Consider the following 25,640-nt stretch of genomic DNA (forward strand, 5'->3'; position numbering starts at 1 on the left):
ACATCAATTTCATTCAAGTCCTGATCTTACAGCTTAGTTGAGGCTTTTGATAACAGGAATTTTCCTGAGATCAAAAGCAGTACCTCAGGACAACTGCACACTCCCAGTAAGACAGGGCCTGGAGCAGCCCCAAGCAGCTTTGTAGGGAGGTCAGTGAAAAACTTCAAGGCCTCATCAGTCCCTTCCCAAAAATCAATGAGACTTGTGTTTTCCTGAAAATGCTGAACAACCTTTAAAGATATGTATTTTGGCAGCTGCATGAACCTATTGAGAAAAACATGAAAGAAACTATGTTTGCTCCCAATAAAATTTTTGCTGATCTCATCAGCAACCGCCCCGAACTTTCTCTGACTTCACACTGAAGCACAGTTTTGTATAACAACATTTTCATGCTACAAATTAAAAATCACAAGGGGGTGAGCTTGCTTATTTAGTCTTTACTAGTACAAACAAAATTTGAAACACTGATCTCATACCAAATAAAGTTTTCCATCAACTAGATACATTTTAAAATAGCGAGGTCTTACTGATGTAACTGTATTAATTCATGAAGTTATTCAGTACACCTGTAGAAATACAAATGGTACCATCCACAGAGTATCCAGAGCTCCGGCTATCAACATTTGGAGGTGTGAGATGCATGTGCTGACAATTCTCATTTGAGAGACTGTAAGATTCTTGAAATGGTAAATATTTACCTCTGGTGCAATGTAGTCTGGAGTGCCACAGAAGGTCCTGGTTGTTACTCCATCTAACATATGTTCTTTGCACATTCCAAAATCAGCAATTTTAATGTGTCCTTCTGAATCCAACATCACATTGTCTAACTTCAGATCTCTATGAAGAATCACAATGATTTAATGTTAATGCTTAGGATCAATTAGGGCCAACTTATCTACTTCTGCGGCCAGGTGAGGGATATGTGCAGCTATCTGGGGGTGGAGGGACGGGGAATATGCGTACACTGCACTCTGCAGTCCCAAGGGAGCTGGGCATCTCCCTGCAGATATACGAGAACAGCCGTAAGCATCGAAACCTGACAATTAATGAAGAGAGAGCTGTGGATGATACGAGCACACTCACACTGACACTTATGAACCTTCATACAAGAAAGGACAAGATGTTTCACATTTTTGAGAGTTTTCACTTGAATGAGGCAGAGCACTGAGAAATTCAGGTAAAGCAGAGGCTTTGGTTTACAGTGCTCCAGCAACAATACAACCAACAGAATGCTGCTGCGATTGCTTTTTGTAACATGTTTTAAAAATGCACTGAAAAATTCAAGGAACTGATCATTTAAGGGTTTTAAAAATAGTTCAGAAATGACTTACAACAGATTATACTTACCTATAAATAATCCCTCTGTTATGGAGAAAGAATAATCCAACCGAGATCTCAGCTGCATAGAACCTGTATGAAAAAAGTCCAACAGATTTCATATTGCCTCATGATTTTCCCTCTCACAAAATACTTTGGAAATGCATCATGGTAAAAAACAATAACTTAAGTATAAAAATATACATTATAGGTAGACATAAAAGATATATTACTTCAAATTTACTTTAACAGATACAATTAATTTTGAGTATTTGATGACAACATAGTTCAGATTTTTTTTTTAAATTGGAAATTTCTCCCTAGACCAGAAAAATCTTTCTGCAGCTGAAGCACAGCATTTTTACTGCACTGATCAGTCTGCCTGCATAGGTCATTATCTCTAATCACATATCAATGCTGAATTCATGATGCAATTCAATTTACATTGCAATTCATATGACACTAAATCATTTCCAGAAATAGTATTCCTTTATACAGGCTGTTAATGGATTAATTACATAAAGCCAATTAAAATGATTACCATATAAAATATAATTGCTGAATGTAGTTAAAGGATATATAATATTGATGGATGTTTGAAGCCTGTTGCTGCACAAATTATAGGCAAGAAGATTATCCAAAGACAAGATTATTTTTTATGCTAGCATAAGGAAAATGAACACTTAGCTCTGAAACCAGAGCTATTTGTGGACGTGTGCGAACGAATATGCTCCAAGGCGTGAGCTGTCATAAAGCAGCGTTTCCAACGGGTGTTCGGCAAGTTACATTAGCTGGGGACCAAGGGTGTTCTGACACCATTGAGTTTTTATTTAGTGAGTTGTTGACACTCTGTTTTATATCTCAAACGCTTATATTTAGAAGGCCTCTCATTTAAACAAGCCCTGATTATTTAAATCAAAATGAGACATTATTTTAGCCAAATTCTTAAACGGAGTCTGTCACACTTGATTTTAAAGTTTCACTGGTAAATGACTTATGAAACACTAATAAATGATGACGAGATGTTTTAAGCATGACTAAAATGGTACTGATGGTATTCACATTTGAATATGTTGCAGATCATTATCAGTTACTCACTGATATGCCAGATGTACAATAATCTAAAAGGGACTATGTATATAAACAACTTCTAATCATTTATTAACTTCTCACAAATAAAACTTCTATAAAAAGTAGAATTACAGAACTTCTTATAAGCTATACATTGAATTTATGTTGTATAAACTATAACGTAATGTGAAGTGTATTTCTATAACGCTCCCTATAATATTAATTCAGATTGAAATGATCTTGCTTTTTTTTATATATTTGCTTTGAAAAGCAACACAAGAATACTAAGTAATACTTTTAATTTCCCGTTGCCTTGTTTAAATTGTCACTTCTAAAGCACACACTGCATGCCTTTGTTTTGCTGTATTGTTTAATAAAGGTATGACTACCTTTGGCCTGTGTGTGCAAACATCTTCAAAATAAACTTCTTCTTTTGGGTCTTAAAAAACGCAATCAAAAAAAGGACAGCCTAGATTTCAGACTAAACCTAGGAAGATGCTACTAGATAGTGTGACAAAGAAATCTAACCCTCTTACGGGGTAAAATTAAGATGATGACACGATTTAAATATATAAACATGAACACTCACACTGCTTGTGGCTCCTTAAATTTTCCTACTTGCTGAATGTGATACATGAGATCACCACCATTCACATATTCCATAACAAAATACAGACGGTCCTAGGATAAAGTATTAAAGATGCACATAAATACTTTAGACATAATATTAGATATGCATTGATCGGCAAAAAAATCACTGATATGTTATTATAAAGCTTTTAAGATTATTGGGACTGGTTGTACATTCTGGCAGAATTGATAGATCAGGAAATGGAAATGGGATGTTTTGTAAAACCTGCAAGAGTAAATGACTGATGGTATCTGTCTAGTTTTGCCAATTTTAGTGATACAATTTTATATATTAGTTGTCTACAATTTTTCCCATAATTACACACATATAGTTCTGTCCGCTAAAAATAAATGTCAAAAAGCATTAAAGATGGTTGAAAATTCTTACTTTCAGCCCATTTCTAATGCCTCCTAATAAGTTTTCCTTCTTAGGAAGTATATATTTTCCTTCTCATAACTAAAAGGAGGCAAGAAAAGAAGTTAAAGGGTTTACAAAAGTATCTTCTACCTTCACCAGTGATACCAAGTTCCTTTCTCACAAGACCCTATTTCATCTAAAGAAAGACTGCAATAAAGTATTTTGAAGGGTGCTTTTTCTTCAACAGTTAAGACTTTTAAAATCCATACCCAGGTATCTCAAGTGAAACATGACCACAACATATTTGAGTGCACTTACGTAGTATTTTCCCCACTTAGTGACCTTCAGACAGTAAGACTTGAAGCAATCTGTTCCTCATTTTCCAGAGGACTAAAATTGACCTCTTCCAAGTGCCTTCTGTACAAATACATTGTTCACACTCTACAAACATCTTTTATTTAGGGTGGATGATTTAGGCCACCTAGCTTTGAAAATTCTGGCAGACAACATTATGGCAAGCTTGTTTTCTGCAGTTATAACGTGATCCAGATAGCACATAAGATGCATTAATAGTCTTCCTCCCAACTGCAGAAGAGATATTTTTGGCTTCCTCTGATTTATTTATTTTGGATGGAAGCATTATCCTGAAGTATTTATATGAAAGTTCCCAATAATATGATGGGAAAGAGACTCATTATTAAGATGCTCCAGTATAACTTCTACTCCCCCTCCTTCCTTCAGGACCACCAATTGAAAGTAGGAAGTCTCTACTTGTCCAGAAACTAAGATTTTAGAACATTAACATACATTTAAAAGCTGTGATTTTCTAAGCTAAGTCCAACAGACGAGCCATGGGCAAAATGGTTAATTGGCCAGATCGGAACTATACCATTTAGATTTTTATATGAATTGTCTTATTGTAAAATCCATGGCAACAGAAGCCTGCAAGGAAAAAGAGCAGCTAAAAACATTAACAACAATTAATCAGTTTTTTCTATGGCCAAACAGCATGTGCTTTTTCTTCTCTTTCATATTCAATTTCTCATTTTTGTAGCTAATTCTAATCCTCCATGGCACTTCACAGCACCAAGTGCAAAGTACTCTACACTTAGGGAAACATGAAGTAAACGAGGTAAAGGTGTTTACAATATTTGTCTAGACCTTTATGTGGCGACTTTGTTCTTGTATGTGATCATTCAGAAAAATTATACTGCAAATACTAAAAACCTCAACTTTTTTTCTCCGCTCCCCTTTACAAGAAAACACTAGGCACTTGTACATTTTACATTTAAAAAGAAGCTGTCCAAAAGAAAGATAAGATTAATCAAAGTGGTTTTTCAATTACTGATGACACTAAGCTTTTTGATTACTAATGAAACAATATAAATCTATACATAATTGCAGAGAGATAGAAGTCTATTTCTTACTAGGAGCTCTTATCCTATTACAGCTATCTTCATTTTTTAAGTAGAGGCAGGAAGAATATTATAGAAAGCAAAAAATTACCAAGTGCAATAGTTCCCAGATTCGTGCTTTACTGTGCTTAATTATGTTTGCAAATCTGTTACATTCAGGCCATTTTCTGCTCAGAGATTTGTAGATACTAAACAGAGTTTGAAAATGCCCCTAACAACACAGACAATTGTACTATGAAATGGTGACAGGATGACATGATCTGTTTGTGGAATATTACAATGTTATTACTTCAAACTAACTAGTTTTTTGTTTGTTGTTTTGATTAAAACTATCTGATGTAAAAGATATGGAATAGTCAAGTGGAAAAACAACAACATACGTATGTCCTTTTGTCACCCCATTAAGCTACAGCCCACTGCTGGGGCACTAATTCAGGGCTATCATCATTAAGACAGTTACAAGGCAAGACAAGAAGAGCCTTGACTTTGTGTCAATAAAGGCAACTCCAAAAAGCCAGCGCCCACCGAGAGCCAACTGCCTGCTGTGCTGCCTTCAGGACAGCATGGTGCCGCTGGATTGTCAGAGCCATCCTGCAGCCTGTCTTTGGGAGATGTTTTGCAATGTGATGGGGAAATCTCCACTTTGTTTATTTATAGAAAAGGAAGAAAAAAGCCTGATGCTTTCTTCTGCACCGGGGTACCAGCAAACTAAATTAAATCCATCAACATTGATTCATGAGTAATGCCCTTGTGATAAAATAAGCACCACTAAGACTTTACAAGTACTATCCTCAGATCCTTAAATGTATTTAGGAACCTTTGAGAATCTGGGTTTAAGGGTCTGACTTAGCAAAGCAAACATTATTAAATTTACAAATTTTCCCACTGGTCTGCTGGAATTACTATGTGGAGAAAAATCTCTAATCCTAGATTTTAGGTTAATACATAAGGGGTGTCTCTTTCTTCACTGTTTCTTATGTGCAGAACCTATGGAATATAGGTCGGATAATAATAGAATTTACTGAACTGACATAATTCGCGATCACACAGTATGGAAAACATCACAGTTGCAAGAAAGAGAGCTCACGTACAACTGTTTGGAAACAAGAGTGAAGCTGTGTTAGGAACGGTGGTTTATCCTGCAAAGCCAGCACTCGTTTTTCAACCATTGTACACTCAACATCATCGTCCTGAATCACCACATCTTTTTTCAGTATTTTGATTGCATAGAGCTCCTCTGTCCCCTTCCTGTCTGCCAGCATCACCTGCACAAAAAGAAACAAGAGTGAAAATCTTCCTACCTACCAATGGGAGAAGGTGACTCATATGCCCAATGAATTGTATAGATGGCAATCCAGCTCTTGTGTACAGACTAACTCGATCAAAACTCCAAAAATATCATCATTAGTCACCTACTGCAACGGGCTGTACCAATTGTTTTAGACACTGCCTGAGCCAAAACTCGCTGGTTTATCACAGGCATATTATATTGCCCAGGGGCCGATAAAATGCGAAATCCCTGGGGACTTCTTCAGTAAAGGGCACATTATCATGTAAGTATCTGATAAAATGTCAGAAAAATAGCAGTCCTTTCTTTTGACTAACAGATTTCAAATACATATATATATATGTACTATTCATGATTTTTCCCAATATCCAGCCCTACCAATGCTGGTGACTTCCAGAACTGGCAGAGTGACCTAGGTAGTAAAGGCAAGTTATCAAGAATTCTTACCTTTCCAAAGCTCCCCTTTCCAAGAACCATAAGAAAGTTGAAATCTGTCAGCTTCACCCTGTCCAGATTGTTGGATGGCGCACTTGAATTCCTGTCTTCTGATGGAGTAATGACTTTGTTACCAGCTGGCCCAAGTTTGGCTTTCTGAAGAACATATACACACATATACACACAAAAATGGGAAAGTGAGAAGAGTAGCCTGTTTTCTTGGCAGAATTGGTTAATGTTAGACCGGAGATGACCTTATTTGAGACGGCATTCTTGAGAGAAAGGCTGCATAACAAAATTTGCACAGACACAAGTTCAAAGACTCATTCCAACAATACTTTTAAGTGAATTAAAGTGGAAAACTGTGTTCATGTATAACCAGATAAAAGCAGATAAACTTATCTGGTTACCAGAGCAAAACCAAAGCAAAAACAAAAGCCAAAGGAAAAAAAAAAAAAAAAGCTTATATTCATGCCAAAAGCAGGCTTAACTGGCATTTTTATTTCAAAATACAAAAAATGCTCTTCAAAAATTTCATGCTATAATCTACATAGGGTATTCTAGATATAAACAGTCTCTTCAACACATTCTCTTTTAAAACGTAATTCTTAAAGACACTCTGCATAGCAAAAGTTAGGAAATCTTCGACATGCATTAAGAAAAATAACCTGCATCAAAAAAAAGAAATAAAAAAAGAATTAATGCAGATGAACATGGCCACTTTCAAACTAGCATTACAATCAACTTTGATTTTCAATCAAGTGTTGATCTGGAAAAGGGAGGAAGGGAAGCTGTGGGTGCCCCGTCCCTGGAGATACCCAAGGCCAGGCTGGAGGGGGCTTTGGACAGCCTGGGCTGGTGGGAGGTGTCCCTGCCGATGGTAGGGGGGTGGAATGATAGCCTGTAAGGTCCTTTCAACCTGAACCAGTCTATGATTCTATTACATTCAAAGGTTCTGTCTTGGCAAGACAGTCTGGTTCGTAGAAGGTTGCAGCAGTCTCAGTATTTCACATGAGACACCGTATAGTTGCACAGGTAAGTTGCATTTCAAATCTTGAAGTTAACAAAAGAGAAAAAAGTAAGACTCACCAAAAGATAATGCAGGCTAGAACACAATATCCCTCTTTTTCTCAAATTTATCCCACATACAAGCAGAAGCAAAGCCAAGAATGTTTAGTAATAGAATTACTTCAGGATCTAAGTGCTTTCCTCCAAGAATCTAGTGAGTTGGCATGTAAATAATCTCTAATATGGTTAATTTATTTTGTGCCATTGACATATGCTTGACATTTAAGGATAACTACTTTTCTCACTATACCACTAAAGGACAGTAGTTGCATATTATCCATTTTACAGATAAAAAAAATAGATCTAGAAATCAGTGTATCCAGAGTCACACAATAAATCACCTTAAAAGCCTGGCCTGGCATATAACTTTTGCAGCTTCACTGGAAATTGGAAAATACAAACTTTCACCTCCCCAGACAAGTTTAGAAACCTAACATTGGAAGGGATGGCTTGATTCAGAGACTCCAGCCCTCTACCGCTGCGGGCAGGCATGTCAAATAAACCTCCCATAAACTAACCACACCTGCAAGAGCATATTAGGATTTATAAGTGCAGAAAATCTACCGGCCATATGGATATGGGTTTTGGCAGTTTACATCTTCTTTGTTTGTTTTGTTTTTTGTTTGTTTGTAATACAGCTTAAAACATGGAATTCCTTCCACCATCGTTAATATTTGAGTGCATGAAAGCAGCACCTGGAGATGCCAGTCAGGATGGGGGACTGCACAAACATTTAGGAAGAGCAAGTCCTGAGCACCAGCCTATGTCCCTGATTCTGCAAGGCATTGTCCCTCGGCAGGTGCTGCTGCTGGTGCAAATCCAGGGGCTTTAATGGAGCTTTTTGCCTGTCAAGGCCTTAAGACTTCTGCAAGACCCATGCAAGACTGAGCCTTAAGCAAATGAAGTAAAAAACAAAAACAAAAACAACAATAAACAAAACAAAACAAAAACCAAAACCCTAATATCCTGTATTTTTACAAGTTGAAGAAATGGTTTAAATGAGCACCTTTGCCAGACATGTCTTTGTGACTCTCACATACGTGATCTCAGATAAAAGTTCTTGCTCTTGTGTTATGAGAAGCAATTTCAATATCCGCTTTGTCACCAAGCAAGAGATCCAAATCGGGCACTGACTGGAAAATGCTAGTTTTATTTCTTGTACCTTAAACCCACTGTTTGGAAAATGTACCACTTGGAACCATAAAGGAATTTCTGTTCTGAGGCAGCTTGCTCTGTCCATCCATCCCCAAGCACTGCTCCCCGGGGCTCGGTGTGACCTGTGCCTTCCCGGGGAGCTGCAGCTCCATGGACAGGAGGCTCCGTGTTTGCCCTGATTGAGCACACACAGGATCAAACTGCCAGGAAGCGAGGGCAGCATCTTAAAATAATACTGGAGAACCAAGCCAAGGCCTCTCTGCACTCTTGCTAGGAAATGTTTAGATCCAATGAGCTGCTACAGACATGCTCCTTCACTTCCGGTCTTTTCCATAGTTTAATCAGATCTCTCAATTGGGTAATTTCTTTCTTCACACAGGAGCATTTTCAGGAGCAGACGGGGTGCCTCCAGCTCTGTGAGGCGGGCTTGGGTGCCCACCTACTGCAGGCCGAGGGTGGAGCAGGCAGGAGCTCACCAGAGCACAAGGCAGCTGCGGCCTGCGCTGTGGGAAGCTGGCGATCCCGCTGTTGTGCCACCATCCCCGGTTGCCTTGTTAGCCCGAGTGCTGCCTCGTTAGCCCCAAGAACTGCCCCTGCTCACGAGGCAGGAGGAGCTCGCCCACAGCTCGACGTGCTGCGCTGTACAGACCTTCTCCTGGGCACATGCCTTCGGCATCCTGCTGCAAATTTTGGCCCGCTTGAGGAACGAGCCATGTTAGAAAGATAATCCAAACCACAGCTGCATCCCAGAGCAAACAGAGAACCCTGCTCCAAACCGTACATGAGAAAACATGGGAAAAATAGGCACTCATAAAATACTCAAGAATGACCAGACTGACCCAAAGAAAGCACATGGACCCAAACAGAATGGCCTAAGGACCTGATCAAATTGCCGTCACCTTACCAAAGGTCCACCTCCCTTCAGATAGGCCATTGACCCTTCGTTCACGAGCATGAACAAAACCTGTTTTCACAGCTACCATGTGAATTCCTTTTAGTGCTTTCTGGATTAAGGTCCTAGTGAAAACACACTGGGAGTTTCAAAGCTGGTAAACAAGTAGTGAGAGAAAAATAGGAAACAATACTCATCCCAGACAAAACGTTTTACAGATGATCCATTGAGAGCTTCCCAAAATACCACCACAAAATGCTTCAGTTATGGCTTCGCCACAGGCATATCATTTCATCTTCCTCTTAGTACTATTTACAAAAAATTCCAGAGCTACTGGAACAAAAGTAGACTGTGGGCATGCAAATAAAATCAGATAAACACAGTCCAGTCATTACAGATTCTACCTGTGCCACCAAGTTTTTTACTTTAACCTCGACTTCTTGCAGAACCTTACCCACAATATGGGGCAAGACAAATGTAGTTCAGAAACTCATCTAATGATTTCTGGTTATGACTAAAGGATTAGGAAAATTTTTTCAAATACCAAAACTGTTTTGCCTAAAAGTCTACAACAAATGTTGTGCCCTAATGTGAGCATTGGGTGGAGGTACTGGGAAACAATCATTTGCTTACAAGTTTAGTAAAGAATTGGGGAGAGCACCTGGAGAAGACCTCACCTGCCCCCATGCTGTGGCTATTCCTGAAGGGTTTCCACCATCTGCATGTGCCTTCATCACACCCTCTAGTTGAACATTTTGTTGGCTGTGCTGATTGGAATTGTTTAATGGTGCTATATACAATGGGATGACCATGTACGTACAAACTTTCTTCACATACAACAATGCTAATCTCGTGGTACGAGCCACATGGGAAATAACTTGCTGAAAATATATTTCACTAGAAAAACACTTTTCCCCAGCTTTTTGCATACCTTAACATGTGGGGTCATTGTTTCTTCATATGAGAAACAATTTTTCTTTTTACTTCAGATGTGGAGCTACAAACCAAAACTGTTGTTAAAATACAGTCCCAGTGAGAAGCACAATGTATTTTAATTTGCATAAATGAAATGTAAAACCACACACCATTTCTTTCACCATTACCTCTGCATCCAGGGTTGCCCATGATGAATAACTTTACTATATATTAGAAGAGAAGAAAATCTGTTTCAGGCTTATGCTTTGTTAAGGCCAATTTAAGCACTGAAAATAGGACAGATATTGGATAGAAGTGTTTCCCAGAGCTCTGGGAAATGCTGTTTCAACAGTGCTAACCACAGAGGAATAAAGAGACCCAGGGCTCTGGGCTCTGTTTGATAGATAAACCGTGCGTAAGGAGAGCAATTTGTGGTGCACAGCCTTAGAAACACACAGCTGAAGAGCAGGGCACCGGGACCTGAGCCACACAGAAAGGAAGGCCCCAGATACAATACCGCAGACCTTGTTCCCTAAAGCTGACATTGTGAAATGCTGCCCAGATCTTTCTGGATCTTGCACAGATCCATCGTTTCCTCTTCAAACTCTGGTCTTGTAAACAGCCCAAGCAATGTATTTTTTTTTCTCAGGTGTTTACACCCAGATTCTCGAATGGGAGCAGGTTTTCTTACAGTTGGATATGGCTGGAAAAAAGGAATGATGTGGCAAACAGCTGGAATGGATGGAAGAGGTAGATGTGAAAGGAGGAAGAGCGAACTGGGATCACAACCTACTGGTTGCTGTCTTAGAGAGCAGCATATTTCATAAAAAGCAATTCTTACAAAGTTACTTAAATGCTCCATATTATTTTGGGACTTACTCATCCTTATAGCATTACAGGTATCACAATTCAAACTGTTTTATTGATTATATGTATATTAGGGGTTTTTACAATAGCAGGAATGCCTTTGCTTGCTTAAATTTGTCCACAAACTCCCCCAGCATACTGTAAACTACTTTTATGTTTGATAAAAGCACAGCATTGTCACAACCAAGTCAGCTTGCAGCAAACAAACCAGGATAAAGGCACGTTAAAGATAAATTAGTTTGCACTGGGAGCAGAAGAGTTAATCTTAAAAGAAAACAAGACATGCACATCATCTTACTTCTTTGGCTTGGACGCACCTTATCTCGGCCAGTTCTTTTGCCCTGAAACCACAGGTGAGACGTTATCTATTCAGCCCAAAAGCACTTCTTTAGGGAGTTTTATAGAAAGTTACAGTGTGTTACATTGGAGAGTCTCTTGGGATTCGGTACATGTTTTCTGGGTAAGACAGCTCAGGTTTTGTAGTAAAAAATGCTCTTTGTAAAGAAATTCTTATGTGTAAAAATTGTTTTTTAATTTATACGTATAGCTGTTCTCCAAAACCTACTGAGAAGCGTGAAGCACAGAAGTGGTTTAGGGGGTAGTAATCCATCACAGCGCTCAGCTTTCAGTTGCACTATGTTCTCATCGAGCCTTTTCAATGCTGGCTTCCAAAACTGCCAAATCTTGCTGCCAGCCCCCGCCGCCCTCCCTGCGCAGCTGCAGAAGGGCAAGGCCGCATCGTTCCCCATGACAACATGTTCCGGCCGCCACAAGGCCCTGCAGCACGCAGGGCACCGAGGATGTATTTCATGGTTGTCACGGCAACTCGCTCTGAGCAAGTTCCCGGATGCCCAGTGGGGAGATCTACTGGTAGTGGGTTTTCAAGAGGAGAAAGTGGTAAACAAAAATAATATTTAACAACAATTCTGAACTCATGTTGCTTGTGGGGAGGCATGTACACATTGAGTACAGGCCACTTCTGTTTGGAAACAGCACGCTTATGGCCACGTTTCATCTGCTACTTGTTGGCTCCACTGACACCTACCGGGAAAAGAAATGGAGAGCCTTGCTGCCAGCAGCTGAGCCTCCTGGAGGCTGGCATCGCTGCTGCTTGCCACACACCATCCTCGTCTCCCCTCCTCGACTGCAGAGCCCACCTAGCACACACTGCTCTGCCTCATTCAGCTGTCAACAGCGAGTGAGCGATGCAGCATCACAGAGCAGCACTCTCGTCAGTCTCCATCACAAAAAAAATTACAGTTTTGACAGGCCAGCAGTCTAACGATTAACTGCCCAGGCTTGCTGCAGGCTTTATCTGGGGTCCCAGAGCTTTCTTGAGATCAGCCGAGCAGGAACATCCTCTTGTCATGATTCAATCTCTGTGTAAAACTCTGACAAAATCCCTGCCTCTCACCCTGCAGTAAGGCTTCACCAGCTCCTAACTAGACCCCAGCACGCTCTTCAGATAACAAGTTGTCTCAGGCTAGGCTGCCTTGTTCCCACTGTTTCCTATCCTGATTCTGAAATTAGCCCAAAGCCATCGCAGGGCCGTGGGTAACCTTCTGCACATCACTTCCAAATGCTGAGCAGCAACTGGTGAGAAGCAAGGGAAGGAGCAGCCAGACGGTCCCGTTCGGGTGTCACTGAGGCAGCCGATGCCCACTCACCCCCACCGCCTGGACTCGGCACAAGGAGCATCGGAGCAGCTCCGATCTCGAGCAGATGCTCAGAGATGTCACTGGCAGAACTGCAAAGCTCACGCTTGGGATGTAGAAAGGAGAAACTGAAATAGTTGATCAGAAACTCAGGGAAGGACAAAAAGCCCTCTTAGGGTTTCTAGTCATGAAAGCTCAGTGGGGATTTTGATCAGCCTAACAAGTTGAGCCATTAGCAAGCCTTTAATAAACTAAATAAAGCCAATAAATTTCAAGTCACAATCTGGAGGAAAAAAACCTCCTCCTCAGTGAAATGTGCTCCATCATTGTGGCAGCTTGTTTCTTATATTATTGCATTTCCAATTCCATGTAATTATAGATGTTGTGAAGGGCTATCAATTTCCTACTTTATACGACTTAATTGTCAGGATGGTGATAACTTGAAATGAGAAGAGTTCATTTCTAAGCCCCAGCAAGACCTAATACTTCACCAGACTGAGTTTTAAGCTCAATAGCATAACTTAATGCAAGCTTATAACTCATTAGCAGAGTTTTGTAGTCATGGAAACAACCCAGAAAAGAGAAAGTTACGGCCTGGGCTCGGGATGGTTTAGCAGCCCAGCAGCTCTAACCAGCGAGGGGATGGTGCAAGCATCAGTTATCTCCTGGTCCAGCCTGAGCTCTTGGTCTTGCTGTTAGGTCAGGAAGGATGCAGGGAACTTCCCTCACCATTTTTCCTGTCTGCCTATGAAATGTGTGTTCAGCAACCTAGGGAGATGGTTTTGCACCACATTGCCTGAGAAAGAGCACAGCAGACACAGTGTCTGGCTCTTGCACTTCTTTCCGTCACTTAATAAATGCTTCTAAAGAGCCATTCGTCTTTGTTCCCAAGCTAAACAAACTAAATTACAGAAATGTATTGCGCTAGTGGATGCATACACCCATACTTTTGTGCCCAACAAGGAGCACACCGCCGCTGCCCAGAGGACACCAGCGTCAGGTGCTAAGAAATAAAAATGTTATATATAAAAAATGAAGTAAAATGAATTTTTACTTCAATAGCTAAAACATTGATTGAATAAAAAAAGCTTAAAATTTTCTTATCATTCTCATTGGTAGTAAAAAGGCACAAATGCAAATAGGATGTTTCATAAAAATATAAAAGGGGCATAATAAGACTCAGGGTTTAATATTAACTACTTTGCGTCCTTTGTTTACTTTTCTCCCCATTTCCTCCCTACCCCCCTTAAGCTTGTGTCATATTTACCCTTTACGTTACTAAGAGAAATTTATTTAAAGGATTTGTCTGAAGTTTTTTTGGTGCCATATGTGAAAAGGATTCAAAATGCCTTTTTGCTGAAAGCCTAACCAAGAGCACAGGAAGCCCACTGCTGAAGCCCACCCACATGCTGCAACGCTCCGGAATGATGATATCAGCATAGATGAATGACCTGGGTTACAAATAACAGAAGAGAAAACACCGTGTCCCACAAAGGATGCTGCGTGATCACTAAAATCGAGTTATTTTGCCTAATTCTCGATAGGCACTGCTCGTGGTAAGCAGTGCCTCTTCTAACACCCTGCAGGTTCACAGGCCTGCGCTGAGATGGTTTTACTCCGTGACCCAGAGGTTGCCAGCCCTGTGCGTGTCCCCCAGCACATAAATCATGGCAGAGGCAGGCAGAGGGCTGGGAATCACGGATATCACCCGCAGGCAGAGGTGACCTGAGCAGTACCAAGGAGGGCAGAGGCAGAACTCACGCCTACAGCTGCGAGCTCCTAAATATTTTGACTGAGGGAAAATGATCATCGGTGCCAGATAAAGAGACTTGTACAAAGGGCTGTATGAAAAACTTACAGTGAATTTTATCAAATAGCCATTTAATGTAACAGGTTTGGATCTTTACAAATACATATAGATGCAACAATTTGCATCTTTCCATGTCCTTCAGGACTTTTGCTACAGCCAGCTTTTTGCTCTGGCTGCTATTCTGTGTTCTTTACTGACCCCTTGTGGTTCCTAACTCAGAGCAGAAATTATTTTCCCGAGCTCAACATTATGGTCAAGGGAAGTTTACTCAATATATAAGCTATAAGTGAATCCTAAAGGACAATACAACAGCTTATTATTAAATACCATGCAGCATCTTGGCAGTGCTGCTGCTTTGGGGGGTTTATAACCACATGCCTTATTTAAATTATTTTCTTTTACTTTTTCAGTGGTGCTGTGTAGAAGTTAAAACTGTATAAAGTACTCGAGTAAGTGACTTCTAATCAGATTTGTCAGGGACAAGATAAAGGTAACCACATCCCCTAGAAAATGCAGACAACAGAGTCAAAAGACTATGGAAAAGGATGCATTTATCCTAACAATAGGATGCATTTATCCTCAGAATACCAGTTTCAGGGGATATCGCCCTGTGCAAGGGACTTCTGGCTGTGAGCAGCCGAATCTAGAGAGGGAAGAGTTTCCACCTACCCACTTGGCACTGTCAACGTGTTTAATCTGTTTAATAATCCTGTGGCCACCTGAGTCTACTTTGTTTTCTGCCTTTATTGCCAAGCACACCATCCGCTGCAACAGAACAGCGTCTAACTAGATGGAATGTAATTAAAGAGGCTGCCTAGGAATAATATTCAAGAATTCTCTCTGAAATATCCTGTGATAGTGGCAATAAAAACACAAACAGCGAATATAATTATATTGCTGGCTTTCCAGTCAATAGTGGAATAACGAATCCCTAAGTATAAAAAAAAAAAAAAAAAGTTACTCTTATATATGCTCCTTCATTTTAAAATTATGCAAATTACTGCTAGTTTTCAGTAATAAAAAAATAGGGTGTAGAATTTGCTTTAAGCATAAAACTTATTTCAACATGGACAAAAACTAAAGTTCTGTTCTAAAGCAATCTTCAAAGACTTCAACCTGATCTGAGTGCAAATCTCTGCACAAAATCCTCAGGGACGAAAAGCTGCAGACAAGCAGTGATTTTAAAACCTGGGGATCCTGTAACCAGGTCGCACTATGTGATTAGTTAACACACACAAACACACACACACAAAATCAAGGTGGTTTCTGCATGATGTTGTGAAAATAAATTAATCTAAATATATACTTTGCTGGGCGAACAAAAGCAGCATAAATGCATGATCCTTACCAGTATCTGATAAACAATTTATAAATAACTAAGCTGTTTGACCTTGCTCACAGCATTCTCAAATTTTCTATGATCTTTTAAAATCATTTTTGTACATTTTATTTATTTCTAGCTCAGAAGTGTTATATTATCCTCAGGAACACAGCCTTCCTTCTTCATCTGCTCCTGCTGTTTCCTTTCAATTCCAGTCTTGTAAACCTGGGAACATAATCTCCGCAGCAGTCCCACATAAACTGATTATTGACAGAATTATTACCAAAGATATGCTAATGTCAGCGGTGATTAGCTTGCAGAATGCAGCATGCCGGGATGCTTCTGAGCTTAGGCTGGTAATGCTAAGTCACTGGCAGCAGCAAGCTGAATGGGGATTTGGAACAATTCAGAGAGGAAAGACAGACAACAAACAAGAAAGCATTTTTTTTTTTCATGAAGAAATGGAATTCCTGAGTCTTGTATCACAAGACTGCCAACTTTCTTTGCTGGGATTCATGTTTCTAATTCACAAGGACTGAGCGAGAAGTTTGCCTATGAAGCAGCAGTGTGTGAAACTGTTCAGCTCTTTTTTTTAGGTGCACTCCTATGATGAAACCAAAAGTGGACCAAGAACTTTTCTCAGTTTAGATCAGTACACTTCAGGGCCTGGGTTTTACACTGGAGTGACACCACAGCATTAGACATTACTGTATTTATCCCAGCTGCATTTTCTCAGGGTAGCTTTGGCTCTGTCAGTGCAGTTTAAATGGGCTTTGCAATACCCCGCTGCTGAGATTTTTCCGTCTACTACTTTTTCTGTCACGCTTTCATGTTGATGGGTTCTACCCTCAATTATTACAGCTAAATATACTACTATATACTGCATAAAAGTATTGAAAGTTATTTATTTAAATGCTACCTATAAATTGTTCAAACAAAATTGTTTAAAAATATATTTCAACAGAGAAGCTTGAAGCTTCCCTGCATTAAACAAGTTTCATCAATGAAACCAACATGTGATTTTATTTTCAAATAAGAGGAGGTGGAAAGGACCGAGGAAGGGTAACTCACCTTCTGAAAAGCTTTTCTGAGATAAAGATACCAGAGAAAGGATGAAGGTTAAGAGAACATAAGTTACTGATTGTATGACAAATACAATGATTACTGCATTAGGAAATATTTGGCAATGATAAATAATCTCTTTTTTTTTTTTCTGGTTCAGTATTAAAATATTTGTTAAAATCATACTTTAGTAATACAAACAACGTTAAAAAAAGATTTTTAAATTAAGTCTTTTAAACTCTGGGCTATAAAATTTAAACTGCTCTCGATCAACTTAAACTGTAAAAGTATTATCAGAAGATGGCAATGGCTTCAATAACTGTAGGTTCTTAGAACAGTTTACAGTACAGGAGTTTCACATTTTAATTTAAATTGTAACTAAACCCATGTATGAGACTGGAAGTATGATTTGTGTCCGTAACTTTTGCCCTAATAAGGCAAGAAAACCTGATGGAGAGACACTACATGCAAATGAAAAGTGCAGACGTGTATATTGTTAATGCTGATATGAGTCGCTTAAGGCAGTATTTCAGTGAGATGGCAGTTAGTGAACGAAGTAAAATGGGAAGTAGCAGGTGGACTAGTATTTCAGGTATCAGAGCATCTGTGCATACGGGTATTATCACTTACAATATAGCATATCCCAGCTTACATATAGTATGTAGCACATTATATCATGATACATGCATGCTATTTACCATGTAAATTTATCTACTTAAATATCCAGTGAATGTGTGAATTATGTGATCTCTGGAAGTTATTTAAAGTTCCACAAGTGTATTTCAAATTAAAGATGCACCATTTTCCATGAGAAGGTGCCATTCATTTAACCAAGTCCTTCAAAATGAAAGGCACACTGCAACTGCCGAGGTCTGCTGACCCATTTTTGTAAGTCAACTTCTCATCTGGGGAGAACTTTGTGGCAAATTATGGAAGATGCATACTTTATTTTTTAAAATTACTATTTTTCTTAAGAAAGGCTTAAATTGGAGATTAAAAGGAGTGCATCCTTAAGACACTGTGAGAATGAAATTGAATTTAATGCTTCAGACACTCATAGAGAAGGGTTTGTGAAGAGAAAGGTGCAGAACACCGAGGAGAAAACTACCTTGAAGAAGCAGGCATTGACATGACAGTCCTGGGAAAGGCAGGCAAGGAGAAAAACTGCTGCATTAGTAAAGGGCTTGAGAAGCCAAGCGACATCAGTAGCGCAAGTCAACAAATAAGGACACGGCAGCGAGAATACAGAGATGGGCGCACCTGCTGTGCGCAGAAACCTCACGAAAAAGAAACCATGGCATTAATCACCCTAGCAATAAGGAGCACAGTGCAGCAGAGCACAATGAAGTGCAGGTCTTTGTGTCAGCTGCTATTCGATGTTAACTGCAATCTTGTGCATCCATATACTTCATGTGTGAGACATTTCTAACACCCTTAAACCACTGAAATGCATAAAGCTGAATGTACAGATGTGTGAAGTTCGGGCTCCTATCAACAAACACACACTGCAGACAGGGGCCAGCACAAAAGTATTTTTTGAGTTTTTGCCTTGTTTTGAGATATGCATTTAAACTGTCTTTATATATGGGATAAAGAAATCCCTGTTACCAATGTAATTTTCTACATTCTTCATCTTAATAACAACACATAGCGAGAAAAAACTCACAGAGAACTCACCACCTCATAGGAACCAGGACTGAAGATGAACGTCCTCTGGTTAAGAATGTTCAAATTCTCTACTTTCAAATATGGTGAGTGGATGGGAAACCTCCAGTAACTGCATATGGGAATTCCCCATGCCAAATGATAGTATGGAACAGATGGAGTCATCTAACAGCATTTCTATACTGCAGCAGCAAACTATTCTCTAATGATTAAATATGCACAATTTAAAAATAGGAACGAGTGCCACAGCCAAAAAAAGCAGCTTCTCTTTTTATATACATAAAGAGTGTGGATTGATGTGCCAGTGATATTTTGGCTGGTCATGATTTCAGTATACTTAGTGCCTGTTTCCTAGAAAGTAAATTTAATCTTTTCTTTTACAGTTTGAAGCATCAGCAACGTTATTTCTCTTTTCCTTGTAACCTTTGCTGAACTGCCTGAAGTTACTATTATTGCCTCAAAACGGGAACACATACAAGTTAGATATGGATATGGCAGAAATCATATCTTTTATTTATTTCAGAAAAACAAAGAGTAAAGTGACTGCAGCATAACAGCTCTGGGGCAAAAGCACAAGCATCCTTCAAAGGCTTAGAAGAAACGTCTTCTTCACAGCCCTTACAGAACTGTACGCAGAAACCAGACGACAGAAGAATTTAACTCACAAATTAGCAAAATCTGAAGCTCCCCTATGGCTGCCTTTTTTTTTTTTTTTTTGAATGAAAATATCAAATTTAATTAGGAAGCTCCTTGGGTTCTGAGGAAGCTGCTGAAGCAGTCCCCGGAGCCTCCTGCCGAGGCGCTGGCCACACGGCTGCAGCACTCATCCGCAGCCCACATAGCTCCAGCATGTCCCGGCTGCTGATGAAAGGAAACAAAGAAAATGTCCTTTTGACCTAAAACTGTTGTGAACGTCAGAAAAAATGCCAGATTAATGCAGAAAGTACTGGCCCTCTCCTTTCTAATAACATAGCCAGAAGCTGCTTGAAAAAAATGAAACGAAAGGGAGTGGTAGAGATCTAAGACGGGCAGCATTGCAGCGAAACAAACCGAAATGATTTACCCATGTTCAGAAAGGGAATGATAAATAAATGAGTTTCTTTAGCACTGACTGTAACAACACTGAAACTCATCAGAGAGCTTTGAATGTGCCTTGAAACCTGCAGACATTTCCAAATAGTGTTTAACCCAAGCTGTGCTGCACGGAGAGAGGCCTGACTCCGTAAATGAGCGCTCGCTCTGGGTGCAGCACATCCACACGCCGATCAGGATCGGCTACTTAATCAGGAATTCAAGCCTGCATTTACACTTGCTTGAGGATTAACACACAAGTTTGGTCAAACAGAGCTCTGCCCTGCGTACTGCGGGAGGTTAGTGGCACATCAGAGGCAGAAATATCTCAGCTCCTGCGTCACTGGAGAGGGGCTAGGTATTTATAACCAAGCCTGATGGCCAAGCACCACACTGTCCCTGTTCTCGTAATTAAAATGGTGAGACATTTAAAAAGACATTTTCTTTAGCATGGTAATAATGGGTATGTTTAGAAGCACTGAGATGTCACCAAAATGTCACTGACTGTAGGCTTCCAGTTTTCAGATACAATATCTACCCTCATCTGAACTCTTTCCTCTCTCCTTATGTCTCGATCTGCTTAGTCTGCAAAAGAAAAGTACAGTTGTAGCCTGTATACAGCATTCCTCATTGATTCTGGCAGCACAAAGCAGCTAAAAAGCAACTCGTGATGAGCCCTGAGAAGAGCCGGGACAGCACGGGGTGCCCAGCCCCACAAGTGGGGAACTGCACAGCCAGGCCAGCTCACCCCACTGAGCTGGCAGCAAAAAGCCCATCAGGAACTGGCCAAGAATAAAAGGAGCTGCTCTTGGGTGCTGCCTCTGCTACCTGGATCAAAGCGTAAAGCCAGCACGAGCCCTTTCCCTGGGTACTCTGCCTGACCTTTCTGCCACGGACGGTTTTACGGGCCTGGCCCACGGCATCGACCGGTGGATGAAAATGGTTCCTGCTTTTCCTCACACTGACCAGAAATTACTTTGCAGAAAAAGTACTTATTGGGATAGCTTTGTCTGATTACTATGGGGTGATTTCGTTGTCATTCACTGAATGAAATGGACTAGTACAAAACCAGCAGCCACGAAAAGCCAAGTCCCATGCTTACCCACAGCTCAGAAGCACAGGAGGCGACAGCAGTGAACAGCTCCTCATTTCCAGCACCGTACACCAAGCATGCCCAAAGACCACACGTGAGAGGTGACAGGCACTGGGGGGGGAGCCTCAGCGGAGCAGCCACCCACTGCAGGCTGTCCCAATGTGGGACTGGGAGAGGACAGGGATGTCCCCAGGGAAGTGCCTCCCAGGGTCCACGGGAGCGGCTCCGCGTGGACGCTGCAGCAGGGTCGATACTCTTGGGAATCAAGGGAATGCCGTGCTTTGCTGAAAACACTCTCACAGGCACACTAATGGGAACAGATAGAACAAAATAAAATGTCCAGCATCTTAACGGTAGGCAGGAGGAGAACCGCTATGCATCCTCCCTACGGATGCCTTAAAATGAAGTGAAGGCTCTGTGAGCAGCAACCTCCTCCCTTCTAACGAATTGCTTGGGTCACTTTAATTACCAAACTCGGGTGGCTCACATCACTTAATGTACCATATACTTGGTAAATATATCCACACGTAAGGATTATAGCTACTCTGTTCTCTTTAATTAAAAAGTGAACATTGCTATGAACCACAGCAGCTGTTTTATTTTTAATAACATTTTCCGTGATGGCGATGTGTAAAGAAGGGGACAGACAGAATAATTAACCAGCCTATTATTAAGCCAGGATGATTCTATTCTTCTTCTAAGGTGATATTTAAGTATCAAGAAGTGCTTTATTAGGCAGCAAATTACAGGAAGCAGGGCTTCAGAAATCAGAAATAACTTCCTACAGGAGAAGTTCAGAATTTACACATTTATTTTCCTCAAATAAAAAAAGGAGCAATGTCAGAAATGGCAAAAATATTTTACTGCTCAAATTGTAATGAGGTATTAAAACTACAGTAAGGCTGCATTATTTCAATATCCTGCTTTTTTTTATTCTAGGATGAGCAAAATGCTGTACGAGGAAAATAAGGATACGACAAATAGTGCTACTGGAGAGCAAAGCCCTGGCAGTTCGGGTTCACGCAGCCACCTGGGACTGGTGCGAGTTGCCTTGGAAACCTCAGCCCGAACAATTACGGAGCAGCCACAATTATTCTGAATATGCCTGTTGAGAATCCAGTTTCATTTTGAGATGGCCACCAATAATGCCATTCCAGGGAGAAAACTCACAAGCGAAGGTTAAAACCAAATGAAAAACAGTGACAGATTTTATCCTGCCTCCACTTCCTACAGGAGTGTATTTTTATCTCGAAATATTAATGATGATGTATCATCTGTAAATCACTGAAGACAGATTTGATCATACTGCTGAGTGAACACATAGTTGATTCATAACTTTTAGAGATAGGTGAGATCCAGAAATATGTAGATTTAATAAAACTGGATGTATAGAAAATAGTGCACCTATGCAGAGCATACCTCAACTTCCATATACTGCACAACCTCATCTAGGAATACATAGACAGTATATAAAAAGAAAATCCTCATAGCAGTAACTAAAAATACTTAGTGAGGTCACTGCATGACTCCATTAACGAAACCCTCGTCGTCCTCACCTCCTCCTTCCCAAACTTGGCCCATTTGCTGGGCAGAATCCCAAACTACTGGGCACAGGTTGGGTGCTCGTTTTTCAGCTGCTTTAGATCTGGCAGAATGGGTCACACACAGACTTTTTCTAATAACAAAATACATTTTACTGTTCAAATTACAAATGCACGTGAATAGAACGTTTTGATTTTTTTTTTTTTGATTTTTTTTGGAGTATTATTATCAATCCTGCATAGCTGTTTTATGGTAGACTTGCATTGATAAATGACTTCTGTGTCAGGAGGTCCGGTAAGTAAAGCAGCATACCGGTGAGATTTGGGTGACTTCAATAAGAAGTCTGGGTTGTTAAAATGGAGCCAGAAGGCTGTGATAGGATAGTGTAAACAGCTGAAATCAATCTGAGCCTAAGGCCACATCTTAACGATCTTTGTGGAACTAAAAACACGGACAGACATTAAAAAAATTGTCATTGATTTAAATGGGATGTAGCTCCTAAGGGCTCGTGGAGCTTCTACTAAGCATATTGCTAAAACTCAGTCTTAAGGGCAAAGTCAGTTTTAAGATTGTTTTAAGACTTAAAATAATAATAATAATTTTGAAAAGAACCTGAAAATATTTTATCTTCCTTAACATAAGCTAATGAAATTCTCATCCTGAAGTTTCTCTATTCTTGTTCTTCTTTATTTCTTAGGTTCGTTAGCACTCTTTATTCTGAAGACTACCATTATTCATTTTAAATATTTTGTATTATTAATCCAATACTACTGTAGAAAGAGTTGTAATTTTGTTCTCAAAATTAAACGAATGTTGCTTGGCTATCAATCACACTGTCACACACTGAAAAGCAGAACCAAGAACCACAAACTGAGAGTTGGATTAGCAAGCACTCTGAAATTACTCTTTTCTATAAACTGATAAACATGAAGATAGCACAGTATGACCTCTCTTGGTCTATCCATATTTTTAACCTTCCTGCCAACACTCCCACCTGGTAACATGGCCGTCAAGAGACTTCCTGTAAGGGTTCAAAGCTGATTTCAGAACAGTGGAAATATTTATTTAGAAGATGCTGTTGACTCACAAATAACACTTCTTAGTGCTCTCTACTTGTTCCTTAGCATAGGGTACCTAAAATAAAATGACTTTGTAAGCCAAGATCTAAATGATAAGAAACATAATGCAAAAGATGATCAGAGCCAGCACTACTTATGTACCGTATCAGAATAGCTAATAAGTTAAATACCACCATTCAGACATCTGTGCTGTTACTTTTTATATGTCATGACAGTAATTTCCCCTTGAAACCAACTAAGAACATTACTTAGAAGGTGCTGCTTTCCTCTGTTCCTTCTCACAAAGGTAGACTTCAAGCGGTTGAACCAAAATTCTTTTACTGTGTAATACTTTGTTATACTAGCCTTGGTCCAGTTATAATCACACATTTTGTCTGGCTACAAATATTCACATATAGCAGCACTAGGTTTCATAACGTTTGTTATGCAAATCAGTACCAATATCGCAGAGACACTGTTTTCACTGAAAACCTATTCCCTTTCCCTGAGCAGTTTGGACCACTAAAATGGTGTCAACCTTGCTACCTTCAGAACAGGGAGAGCCTTGAGTGCACAGTGTGGAAGCTGAACTAACTAGACTTTGAGACAGACTAATTATTTCTGAGACAGAGCTGACCCTATGTGAAGCTGCAGTTTCTCAGACCCAGTCCAGGAGCTTTACACAATGCAGCCTCCCAGGATTTCTACACCACTTAATCGCAGGACATAGATAAACCTTGACTATTCGTTCTGCATTTACAGTAGGCTCTATAAAAAAAAAAAACAACAAAAACCTAAAAGATTATAAATTCAGTATGCAAACATACCACATGTAATTACTGACATTTTAAAACAGACATTTTTAGTGACTTGTATTTGTGCTGTCTCTGTCCTGAGAAAAAAAATAGGTAATTTCCATAGCTCCACCACTAAAATACACGTCCATCCAATTCCAGACTCCGTATATTGCACAGAGACATGTAAGGGGTGAAAAGAATTACTTTTGAAGTTATTCTTTCTAGGGAGGATAAAAGGTAAATATGATCTTGAATAGAAAATGACCTAGTGCAGTGAAATAAAATCACACTGGTCAGATCACAATTGTAAAGAAAGGAAAATGAAATGGAGATTAAAGTACTTCTCAAATGTAAAACAAAAATCATAGTTCATGCTGCAGACAAAAGTATGGTAGCTGATCCAAATGTGTTCAGAAGAAATTGAAGCACCTTTTCTTTTTCTTTCTTGAAAGTTGAACATATGCCGTTTTTCCTCACTTTCTTGGGTTAACCCATCTTTTATAATAACAATGTAGAATTCTGCCTGATGGTGAACATAAAAAATTGCCATTTCAGGTTGAAAGAAACAGCCTTAACCGTTTGTTAAGCACAACAGGTACATTAATTACTTTTTGGATAAACTGCTAGACTAAAGTTGTAAATGTTCAACTAGAAAAAAGAAATCGGTATTTATTGGAATATTTGAATTCATTATTGCATATGCAACTGGAAAGAGTACTCAGATCAGCTGAATCCAGTACAACCATTGCCAAAACACCTCCATGCCCAAACCATTCTTGTTGCTGGGTTTAATGGACAGCAAGTATTTTGCCGTAATATCACTGCAGTTGTCAGAAGAGGCTGGCTAAGTCTGTTCATTAAGAAACGACTCCTTTGCAAGGCACGGTGAGACCATGCCTGTGACTAACAACCACTCCAACGTGCACTGCAGAGGGCAGGAGGACTCTGCCGAAAATACTGTTTTTCTTCAGCGGTTCTTTTCTGTACATAACCAGCAATACCACTCCTCCTGAAACTTCCATACCCACATGAGAGAGATCAGAACTTCAGGTGACAGCCTTCTACAGAGACTTTAAGGCTCCAGTTAGTCAGCAGTTGTAACTGTTTTCTCTTTAAAAAAATGTTCAGTGTGAAACATTTTAGGTAATAAAATGC

At 39.8% G+C, this 25,640-nt stretch overlaps 1 protein-coding gene and 1 long non-coding RNA gene across 5 annotated transcripts in view; one reads left to right on the forward strand and one right to left on the reverse strand.

The window, feature by feature from the left end:
* The window catches only part of PRKCA (protein kinase C alpha), a 155,234-nt gene that overhangs the window by 21,540 nt on the left and 108,054 nt on the right, over positions 1–25,640 (reverse strand). For 3 of the 4 annotated variants that reach the window (XM_040530045.1, XM_040530047.1, XM_040530048.1), the window contains 6 exons: positions 11,729–11,752; positions 6,527–6,670; positions 5,883–6,056; positions 2,978–3,069; positions 1,348–1,410; positions 699–837 (listed from right to left, as the gene is read on the reverse strand). In XM_040530045.1, coding sequence (XP_040385979.1) covers positions 699–837; positions 1,348–1,410; positions 2,978–3,069; positions 5,883–6,056; positions 6,527–6,670; positions 11,729–11,752 — 636 coding nt within the window. The remainder of the gene's footprint in view (positions 1–698; positions 838–1,347; positions 1,411–2,977; positions 3,070–5,882; positions 6,057–6,526; positions 6,671–11,728; positions 11,753–25,640) is intronic. The other variant, XM_040530046.1, reaches the window with a different exon arrangement.
* On the forward strand, positions 6,685–24,459 carry LOC121056772. Its single transcript, XR_005813491.1, has 2 exons — positions 6,685–12,308; positions 22,028–24,459. It is a non-coding gene; the product is annotated as an uncharacterized LOC121056772 (long non-coding RNA).

This window comes from Cygnus olor, chromosome 18 (genome assembly GCF_009769625.2).
Source record: "Cygnus olor isolate bCygOlo1 chromosome 18, bCygOlo1.pri.v2, whole genome shotgun sequence".
In the NCBI taxonomy this organism is placed as follows: Eukaryota; Metazoa; Chordata; class Aves; order Anseriformes; family Anatidae; genus Cygnus; species Cygnus olor.